The sequence below is a fragment of the Fukomys damarensis genome, unplaced genomic scaffold, assembly GCF_012274545.1.
Source record: "Fukomys damarensis isolate Sample0158 unplaced genomic scaffold, DMR_v1.0_HiC HiC_scaffold_17, whole genome shotgun sequence".
NCBI lineage: Eukaryota > Metazoa > Chordata > Mammalia > Rodentia > Bathyergidae > Fukomys > Fukomys damarensis.
In genome coordinates this window covers 41049284-41060896 of record NW_022900929.1, presented here as the reverse complement: position 1 = coordinate 41060896, position 11613 = coordinate 41049284, and the positions used below count along the sequence as shown (strand labels likewise).

Here is an 11613-nt window from a genome sequence, read left to right as displayed (position 1 = left end):
AAAGAGGTGCAAGAGGGAAGAGACAAAATACCCAATGCCCAAAGTTGAAGGCGGAAAGGTTTACTGTGCTCATAGTTTGTAGAGGTTTCTGTTCACAATTGGCTGGGTTCAAGGCAAGGTGGTGTGCAAAGGGGCAGTGTGGAAGAGAAACATTTCATGGTGGGCAGAAGGCAGCAAAGCAGTGAAGTAGTGAAGAAACAGCAAAGTAGCAAAGGGGTGAGAGTAGCCCTCATTGTGTCCCTGCTATACACTCTTAGGGCAAGTTGCACTCATACCCAGGTTGGGCCTTCCTATTATCCATAGCCAGAACTATGCCAAACCAATTGGTGGACTACTTTAGTAATTACACACCCTTGATCCCAGGATCACCACTTAATTGCATCATCCCACACTCTAGGTCCTGCCACCTATGAAAAGCCCCACCTATGATCACATGAGGCTATGAGGGGCATCTAGACATAAGCCATAACATTAGGTCTTCTTCATGACTTAGAGGAACCTCAGTTCCATCTAGGGCCATCAAGTTATCTAGAAGTTTGAGAAGAAGCAGCCAGGAACGTGGTCTCTCAGGGTGTACCAAGGATGGAGATACCCAAAGTGCTCCTGTAGATAAAGTGGTGCACACACAATAGACAAAACTACACACACAATTCAGAGCTGAGACCATAGGTCTTATCCTTAGGTTAAATGTCTGACATGAACTAAGTCCACCAATATAATGCCATACATTATATCTAATAGGCCATGTGCTTACCCAAAACAAGTTCTTCTCTTGACTGTGGTGCTAAGCCATGATTCTCATGACTTGTGTTTGGAAATAACTGGAATAGGAGTCTGGGGATCCTGCCACCCAGGCCTAACAATCTTTGTCCCCCTTAGGCCAACCTTTTCTGATAGAAGCTCAATCTCTTAATTGCACCTTAGCTCAACCTCCATCAAGCTTGGAATACTTTATTCGAGGTTACTCTCTGGAACTGAGATGCATCAACAAAATGAAAGCATGAACAGCAGGGCCTATCCCATTTACCTAAAGATTCTGTGACTCTATATTTTTACTTATTGAATTAGTGAATATTTGTAAAGATATGCTATGTACAGATAGACAGATGACTGCTTTGGAAAATTTCATGGTTTCATGCTGTACCAAAATACACAAGAAAATAAACTGGTTAGGAGGAAGAAGGAGGAAAACATTCCAATGTAAAAGTGTTCAAAGGAAGCAGCAGACCAGTTTACTGGGTTTCCTGAGGCCACGTGCAATAGCTTATTTTTGAACTGTTCAAACTTGACTCCAATGTCACACTGCATGGGCTGGAATCTAATCATGACCATGTACTCGCTATATGATGTGGTTGGTTGACAGAATGTCTACACGTTTTTATTTCCCCATCTGGAAAATGGGTATGATAGTAAATGGTACTCTTCTTCCAGAGCTTTAGTGAAGATCACGGCCATTTGTGTAAAGTATGGGACCTGGAATGTGCTAAATATTTAACATCTACTTGCTATTATGGAAATCATGAATCTTAGACCATTCAGATTTCATAGTTTAAAACATTCAGAGATTGTTTTATTATCTTTGGGAAAATAAAAATATGGAGGGAAAAAAATATAAAATTAGACAAAGAAAGGATATTCTTCGAAGAAAGCAATCATCTGCAAAAAACTTGGCCCCCACCTGGAGGCAGGTACAACAGCTAAAGCTCCCCAGATCCAATGTCTCAGAGGTATCAGAATTCAACAGATCTATATTTAGGTGCCCATATGTTCCTACTGGCTAGAGTTGCCCACAAATACAAACATTTCAGTGCACATGGCAGCCATTTTCAGAAAGATTTTCCTTTTAGAAGAGGTAAATTCTATAAAGCTTAATCAGTTCTAAGTGATTCTGAAATATGGTATTAATTTATAGCAGAAAGGTCATCATTGTGAATCAACATGCAGTTTCTGCTCAGTGGCTGGGATTTAGCAGACTAGCTCCCACTAATGTTAATGGGGCCATGCTGCCAAATCCCCAACCATCATGCTGGATATTTGTTCCAATCCCTTACTGTCAAAATTGAAATGTGTTTTCCAAATCAAAGCCGATCCTGAGACAGGCACAATGAGCCTCTTTATGGTCAGACAGGGGCGGTGGAGCTAATGCCTGGGGACCTAGCAGAGCTCCAGACAATGGCATTAAGAGGCTTCACACTGTCTACTCAATTCAGCATGGCTTTCTTCGCCTGGTACACACAGTATAGTCCACTCACTCTGCAAATTCACCTCTCCCTCCTTTTCTCTGTGAACTCCAGGCAAAAGAAAACTCCCAGTTCTCCAAATCTTCCCCAGACTTCTTAGCCAGAGGTGAATTTTTATGTCAGTTCCTAACTCAATAGCATTTTTTTCTATGTGAGTCTAGGTTGGGATTCTTGCTGTTCCCAAATCTTGCAGACTCCCAGCTCTGCAGGATAAACTCATGTCTCTCCAGGCTGCCTCCTGGACTCAAGATACCAATTCCAGCTCTTTTTGTCACAGTTCACAGTTTCTGGGAGGTCCTCCCATAGCCTCTGAGAATGGCAGAGTCAAGCTGCTCGCCCCTGACTATCAGCTCAGAATCTCCCCAGGTCCCCATATCTCAGCCCTGCTTTCGATCCTGACAAACACCCAGACTTACTATACTCAGAATATCAAAACCAGGTCACAGCTTCTAGGAGTTTACCCAGCTTCTGCTGATGTGCTCAGACAGCTGACACCAGCCCCCAGCCTCTGGCCCCAGGCTAGGTCAGCCTGTCTGCTCCCAAGGAAAGGTCTAGGTCTCCAGCTGCTGACCCCATCACTGGGATTGGGTAACACAAGTACTTGCCCTACGGATGCCGGACATCATTGGCTACCCACCATATGGCTCCTGGTCTGAGCCACAAGTCTCAGGACTATGTCACACAAAAAGATCACAAAGTAAAGAAATGCTTTGCTGGAGAACTATATCTATGCCTTATTGATTACAATTTTTCTGCCCCTGTCCCATCTCCCACCTATTGCGTGCACACAGAAGATATGACATCTCCCTCCTTTGAACTCAGAGTACTTTGAACCTTGGGTATGATGCAGATTACATCCTGCCTTGTGACCTGGTCTGGTTCCATGTCTGCACTGTGAGAGCAGGGAGCACAGCATCCTTTTGCATGTCCTTCCTGTAACACACCTATCCAGGACCTTGTACACCACTGGAGCTTAAGATATCACTGAGTCCAATTGAATGGCTTTCTATTGCTTGCAAGAGAAAGGCAGGGAAGTTGGAGAGTTGGGATACATGCATAGATGACAAATCCTTTACCTATTAAGTTAAACAAAGATGCTTTTGGTAAGTTCTCTAGTCTTTGGAGCCAGGGAAAAGAACTGGTCCATTTCTTACAACTGAATTTGCCATTCTCCCAAAACACAGAATGTTGGCCTGTGTGAATCTGATCCACAACAGGATTGTGTTGACATTCAGAGTCGCATCGGTGTCAGCTTAGACCCAAAGCTGACCATAAGCACTATGAACAGTTTAGCTGCCACCACTCTCTTAGTTTTGGTTTTACCAGGTCTGTTTAGCTAATAATACACAAACTGTTAGCAGTGTAACAGTCTTCCAAGTGGAACCGTCTTCGGGTAGTCACAAAGCTGATAGGCCATGCTTAACTGACTTTCATAGCACTGGCTAGGATGATGTATTGGTCAGCCTTTCACCACTATGACCAAATACCTGATATTAAGCAATTTCAAGGAGTAAAAATGTATTTTAGATCATGGTTTTAGAAGTTTTAGTCTGTGGTCACCTGGCTTCAAGGCAAAAATATCACAGCAGAAGGGCATAGGAGAGGAAAACTGATCCCTTTATGACATCCAGGAAGTTAAATGAGAAAGGAAGAGCCAGACAGGAGAGGGCTAGGACAAGATATAGTCCCCAAGGTCATGCCCTCTTGCATGACCTATTTTCTTCTTCACTACCTAAGTTTCTATCATCTTCCCATTATGCTTTCAAATTATGATTTTATCAGTGGATTACTGGTGAAGTTAGAGTCCTCATGCTCCAGTCATCCCTGGAAACACCAAAAACACACCCAGAAGTGTGCTTTACTAATATCCATTGCATTTCTCAACCCAATGAAGTTGAAACCAAGCGTAACCATCACAGATAGAATTGATCATTTATCCTTGCCCACTCTTAATTTTAATCACTTCTATTTAACCTGCTAGATCCTGGAAGTATGTAAGGCAAAGGACAGTCTCTGTTCATTGGTTCTGCTTTCTCACTCATCAAATGTACTAGATATTTTCGAGTCCTTAGCTTTTGACTAGCTCTGTTATCTGTCTAAGTACTTAGTAAAACTGAATGTTAATAAGCGACCTTCTTCCTTAGGATTCTGACGCCCTCAGTTTCTGACACCACTTTCCAATTCACCTTGCTGGACAACTCTCTTCAACTTTTATCCTGGGCTCCTTCTCCTCTGTTCACTCCAAGTTCTATCCTTGGTCAGCCCCTCTTGCCACCACATAAATCTCAGCCTTCGCCTCTGCTCCCACTCTAAACCCTTGAAAATTGCTATTACTCTTCTATCCATAGTATACCTTCTCATCACTGATCTCAGGTACAGTTTAAACAAGGGCAGCTCTTTCAGGAGAGCCCCACACTGCTCTTTTCCTCCTTTCATGCTCTCTCTCTTCCAAATACTTGATTCTCATAGTCTTTAGTATCAGTCAGTAATGTTTCTGACTCACTTGTACTCAACCGTAGGAATGAGAAGAATAAAAGTACCGACACACAGGCTATAGCATCAGACATTCTAACATAGGTGGTTTGGAGTGGGATAAAGCATTGGTATTTTTAAATACTGTTTTCCTATCATTTTTATTATCATTATTATTGGCATAAATTTTATTTTTTGGTCTAAGAAGTTGCATTTCAGACTTCTCAACAGCTAAGATTTGGGTGAAAGTATCCCGATATCTCCAAGATTCCAGGCCCTACAGCATGAGCTCAGTGATAATTTTTGTCATCCATAAGGTATTCACACAACTTGATGTGCTCAGCATACAGCAATTATACCCATTGTTCTGATGTTCCATTAAATGAGGTACTCTGCCCTTCTCGTTCTCAAAGGTGTCCCATTTTATACAATACATTACAGAGCCCTCCTAAACGTATGGGTGCATAGAGATTTGAGAATGCTTAGTGGTATAGACTGAACTAAATCCTCTCCAAATTATGTCAAATTCTTAACATCCAGTACCTCAGAATGTGACTTTATCTGGGGATAGGGCTTCTTATAAGTGATTGCTTTAAAATGCAGTAATTATGTTAAAATGAAGCCCTGACTGGTATTTGGAAATTTGGACACACAAAGTAACATCACAGATGCACGCATACATAAAGGAAGAAAACCCATTAAGACACAGTGAGAAGACAGACATTTGTAAACTAAGGAAAACTAAGGATAAAGGAAGAACTAGCCTTTCTAGCACCTTCACCTTGGATTTCCAGCCTCTGGAACCACAGGAAAATCAAGCTCAGTCATTTAAAATGCTCATGTATAGCATTTCATTATAGCAGTTTCAGCAAACTACTGTGTGAGATAAAATACAAGACAAAACTAATCTAAATATTGCTCCCTATGTATTCCAGTCCCCAGGGTGAATGCTTATACCATTTTTCAAGAAACTCACTATTTTAATTTTAGATTTTTCACTTTCCCCAACTGTACAATAAAAGATTTGCCTCAATGTGATCACAGAACATGTTTATCTTTCATATATTCTGAGTCTGGAAGACTGTTCCCAGATGGGAGACCAAGGCACCCATTTTTCTGGCAGCAAACAAGACAGTGACAGTAAATGTCTTAAGTGAGTGGGTGACGCACAGTTCCTGCCCACAGGAGTTACATCCTAGTCCAGAAATATCTCATCTCCATGCACCAAGTGACAGGCAAAGTGACTTTTATGTAGGCTCAGGGCCCTGAGCCATCCTGGAGAGAGTCTGGCATGTTGAGGGGACAGGCAAACTGATTTTAAGTGGGTAAAAGGAACAATCCTAGAAAAGGAAGTTGGTGGGTTGGATATTCCCCGTGGAAGAAATGGTCGAAAAAACAACAAAAGCAGAGATTTTTTTTAAAGAAAGAGATCATGTTCCCTCTGGTGCTTTTCTAACTGCAACACCCTCAATTTTTAAATCCAGTCATTTCCCTCTGTCCATTGACGGCATGGAGTTCAATTATTATCCCTCATATGCTTTAAACATTTTTTAATGTGAAGATGTACAGGTTACAAATTCTGTACTTTCATCTTTTCAGGCTAACTAGAGCTCCTTCAAGATAGTCTCCAATAAGCTCAGTTTATGCATTACCACCCACCCCCGCACTGACACCCACCCACACACACACACACACACACACACACACAGACACCACAAATTTAAGCAAAAGACAAGAAGACCTGCAGTTTACCAAAAAGCTCTTAAATTTAAAAGAATGTATCAGTGCAGTCCTCTCACAAAGCACACATGAAGGTCACACCCACCCCATAGCTATGTGAACTATTAAATCATCAGAGGGTTTTCTCCCTTGGACAGAAAGCCCAAGCCATGCTGAGGGGTGACGCAATACACTAGGAGAAGGTGTGTGCCCTTCCATATGACTGACAGGTGAAATAACAGCTGCGCCATTTCCAGGTGCTTAGAAACATTAAACAACTGAAATAGCTCAGCTCCACTGATGGGACACATTTCTATGAGGAGACACTTCTTTTAATCATGCATCAAGGCATAAATACAACAGACCCTGTTTTCCACACAGACTCCTATTTCTTTCACACCCAAACATACGCTAAGAGTTCTTCAGCCACACTCTCGCTTCATCTCTGAGAGGTGTCTTGAAACATTTTTAGCTTACCAAACACAAAAATGGAAGAGGATCTGTTTCTTTACTCAAGGAAAATCATCTTCAACTGCTTATTTATACTTCCGTTGAAAACCTATAGATTGAAATACATAAATCTCACTCTAACATTGGCATCTGCGCTGCCAATAGTAAAAGGTGCAACAATTGTGCTTGAAAAACAATCATCTAGGAAATTTCATGTTGTTTTGTGATCTTCAAAGAAACTACTCCTCGGAATTTGGAGGTGAAGAACACCAAATAACTGAAGAAAAGCATCAGCTACTGAACTAATGAGACCACACATAGGCAAAAAATGTCAAAAGTGATAGGAAAATGGTGTGGCTAAAAAAGGTCTAAGACATATAGCAAAGTTCATCCCTTTGATTAACTTGATTAAAAGCCTAGAACTGTACTTTACAATACACTAGCAACCAGCCACACATGGGTATTTGAATGAATTGCAATTAAATAAAACTAGAAATTCAGTACTTCAGTTGTGCTAGCCACACTTTAAGCAGTCAGGTGTCATAGGTGGCTAGTTGCTGCCATATGGAATAGAAGAAACTTACATCACTGAAGAAAATTCTACTGGACGGTGCTGGCAGAAGAGGGTCCCTTGTGACAAATGGTTATCACCACATTACACCCCAAACCCTGAAGAGACAAGGGGGATAATAGCACATCTGCCAAATTAATAATCCACAGCAGGAAAAAATATGGTAAGGGGGGGGAATCACACCTGGAATGAGCTACAATGATACAGCCTTGACTTTTGTATTACAAAAAGTAGACAGGCAGAGAGATTTCAAGCACAGTAGAAAGGAGTGAATACCATTATCTGAAGACCTCCTCCCTCCCTGTAAGCATTCACAAAACATGCCAACCTGTCTTCATCTGCTAGTGGCTGATTGAATTGTATTGATCATCCCTCAACTATTTTTCATTCACTGATCACTTCCTGCCCCCAATGTTCTACTGTTGTAGCATTTCTGAACACTTATTTAAATAAATAGAACTCTGATAAAAATAGAAAAATGCAGACACTGCCTTTTTTACAAAAAAAGGTGAGAATTTTATTTTAAATAAATCCTGGTTTATATTACATCATATCCACATAGATCAAAATGGTAATGAAAATTCAAAGGAAATGGAGAGCTTCATAAAAGCACATTATCCATATATCACTCTTGGCCAATGCTTTAACTAAATACACAGTGGATGTTAAAGGAACAGTTGGCACTTAAATAAATAAGAGCAAAGAGAAGGAAACATGTTCACAATCCAAAGCAATAGGTTTTTGAACCTTTGGTATATGTCTCAAATAAGCATCTGTAAACAGGTGTTAGCCAATAGTGTTTAGTTTCAGGTTTTTCAGCTGGTGATTGTGTGTGTATGTGTGCTTCAAAACTAACTGATAAAATAATAAATTGGGATTGACATGGGCTGATTAAGGTCTCTGGTGTGAGCCCACAGGTAAATTCAAACCATTGCAAAATGTGCAGCCATGATGTGATACACAACAGAACTATATAATAAAATGAGTAAGATACACCAGCTAGAAATTCTGTGGCTTGGGTAAATACCCTCATTATTAACAAAAACAAAAAATTTTTTAATGCTATTCAAAGTCCACAAACTGGAGGGCAGAAATACCCCAAAGCTCATAAATACATGCCTAACAGTGCAACAACCATCTCACAGAAGTGTTGTAGTTGCATATTGCCATCCCCTCCCGCCCGCCCATCCCTGGCCCATAATAAACAGCACCAGTGCAATTTGAGTTAGAAAACTGGAAATATTGAGACATTCCTAAGGTTTTCATAATGACTAAGAGCCAGTATGATGAGGCTCTAGTGCAAACCTCTGCCACAGCCAGGCTCCAGAAAGCACCCCATGTAATTCCCTCTAGCTTGCAGATAAACCACATTAGGTCTAATGTAAGGCCTGGTTCAGAAAAAGCTGGCATGCTATCCTGGTTTGAGGAAAAGGGGCATGCTGATAGAGGAGACACGTGGAGGGTCCCCGAGGATATTTGTCCTGCAGCCCAGGATAAAGGGATGTGTTGAAATAGGTCACAAAATTTGTATTAATGAAGTATTTGACTCATGCCATTTACCAGAATTCAGAGCTCAGCAGAGCTAAGTCCTGCTTGGTGGCTGTGCAAGTCCACTGTTATCAGAACCTGGACCATAAAAGAAAAGGGTCCAAAGAGAGAAGTCAACTCATCCATCTCACCCTCTACTCAGTGGAGCTCAATAGCCTCTGTGGAGCCAGTGGCATAATACGTGATAATGAGTCCACTTTTTCTCCTCTCCGATTAATGCAAGATCTTCTTTTAACCAGCCTTATCCTACATTTTCGCTTTTTTGAATAAGGCCTGACTTATCCACTCCTGATCAGTTCATTTATCTTGGGGCTTCTTGTTACCCCAAAGGCCTTCCCTTTCACACATAGGCAGAGTCACTTGACTGAGTCCTGCCAAAATTGGGAACACTGACCCGGGGCAGGTCCTTGTTCCGGATCTCATAGACTGACTTCCTTTTGGCCTGGGCCCCTCGCACAGCCAGCTTGATCTTGCGCCACCCCAAGTGGTTGAGTTCAGCCAGGTTGAGCACGACGCAGATGCCACTCACAGCAAACATGAACACTAGGAAGACAGTCTTCTCGGTGGGCCGGGACACATAGCATTCCACCTCCTTGATGCAAGGGTAGCGGTTACACTCATACAAGCCTGGGACACTGAAGCCATAGAGGAAGTATTGGCCGACCAGAAACCCAATCTCCAGGGCATTTCGGAACACCACTTGGATAATGTAGAAGCGAGAGATCCCCTCCTGTCTGCGGAGTTTTGATCTCGCAGCAGTGCGTAAACCTGATGGGTGTGGAGTCAGCTCCTTAACCTCTAAGCAATCTGGCTCTGTCTCCTTGCTGGTGTTCTCTGTGTTCTGCAGCACCCCATTGACGATGGCATTTTGCAACTTCTTATCTTCTCGTTTGCCTCCACCACTGCTGCCACCCCCAGTCCCTCCAGGACCCCCCATAGCCTCAGGGGTGTCTCTGTCCAGAGCTAGGAAGACAGTAGAGTACCGGCGTTCTCGCTGCTTGGCCGACTGGTGAACAGAGTAGGTGATGAAGCAGAGACTGGGGGTGCACACCATTATGATCTGGAAGACCCAATAACGGATGTGAGAGATGGGGAAGGCTCGGTCATAGCAGGCCTGGTTACAGCCGGGCTGCAGAGTGTTGCACACAAACATGGTCTGCTCATCATCATACACCGTCTCCCCAACGATAGCCACAATGAGGATCCGGAAGATCACCACCACAGTCAACAGGATCCTGAGCAGAGGAAGAGGGAGGGAAAGAGGTTCTCGCGGGCTGTTATCACTAATGGGAAAGCCCTGGTTTTGCCCTTGCCTGTCCTGATGGTTGTCAGGGGAGCTGTCCATCCCTAAGTGGTTCTGAACTGCAAATCTGGAAAGATTTTTGTCTCTTTCTGCTGGGTGCAAATAGACTAGGAACACTTCATACTACAGGAATCCCAGGTATATGCCTATGCATACAGTGGTCATGGTCTATTTACAACTTATGGATTTCGTCTCTCTGTGTGTCATGTATAGAAATACGTAGCACGCCTCTCCTCTGGATATGGCAAAGGCCCACAAAACACTTGTACAAACAGTGCATGCTTCAAGGTCCAGACCCAGGGCACGTACAGAGCTATTCTATGTGTAGATTTGGTCTATTCTCAGTATAATATCGAACATAATACTTTACAGAAACAGGTATATATTCATATATATGCATGAATACATACATATATATATATATATATATGCAGGCAGATAGATAGATAGATAGATAGGCTCCCCAAAATGCCAATTGGATGTGTGGATTCCTGACACCGTCAGTTTAACAAATCAGTTTCGTGGAATAAATATTTGTTGAGAAAAGACGCATCTGCTCTGAAGAGCACATCCATCTCCCCATTTGCCCTTCTCTGGCCAAATGCAATCCTGCCTTCTTTGTAGATTCTATTTAGGGCACCGGATGGAGATTGGCTGTGACTCTGGGGAGTGGGGGAGACCAGGACAGAGCCAACAACTCCTTTTCTGATGTGGGAAGAGTGACCGCCCCTCCCTGGTGGCGCTTCCGAGGGAAGGGATAGGGGAGCAAGTAGGAGTAACAGGAGGAGGGGGCGTCGCTGGGCGTGGGTAATCCCTCAACGCCAGGAACACAGGCGCACAGACCGAGACGACGGGGAGGAGGCAGAGGACGGACGGGGGCCCTGGGGGGTACTGTGGACGTGAGAAGGTGCTCCGAGAGCCGTCCCACAGGCCCGCTGACGGCCGGCGGGGCGCCCTTACCTCCCGATCATAGTGGAGTGCTGCTGCACGGCGGCTTCCAGCAGCCTCTCCAAGATGGTCCATTCCCCCATCGCTGGGCATCCGGAGGCAGCAGACAAAGACTGGGCAGCACCGGGCACGTTCCCGCTCCTGGCCCCTCCCCGGGCCGCACCTCCCGGCTGGGAGCGAATTGCCTCCCCGCCACAGTGAAAGAAGCAAACGAAATTTTTAAAAATCCACGAATCCCCCCGCCCTTTTATTGCACTTAAAAGAGAGAAATGGGGAAAGAAATCCCACGCGTCCGGACTGATGGGGCGGGCAGTTGGCGCGTTCCGGAGAACGGCCACGAACCTCCGGCGCCGTCCGAGAAT

General features: G+C 43.6%; 1 protein-coding gene across 3 annotated transcripts in view; it reads right to left on the bottom strand.

Annotated features, from left to right (window-relative positions):
- Window positions 1–8648: 8648 nt before the first annotated feature.
- Gjd2 (gap junction protein delta 2) overlaps window positions 8649–11613 on the bottom strand; it is a 3909-nt gene continuing 944 nt past the window's right edge. For all 3 annotated transcript variants that reach the window (XM_033765029.1, XM_033765028.1, XM_010624620.2), the window contains 2 exons: window positions 11264–11436; window positions 8649–10235 (listed from right to left, as the gene is read on the bottom strand). In XM_033765029.1, coding sequence (XP_033620920.1) covers window positions 9341–10235; window positions 11264–11436 — 1068 coding nt within the window. In that variant the 3' untranslated portion in view covers window positions 8649–9340. The remainder of the gene's footprint in view (window positions 10236–11263; window positions 11437–11613) is intronic.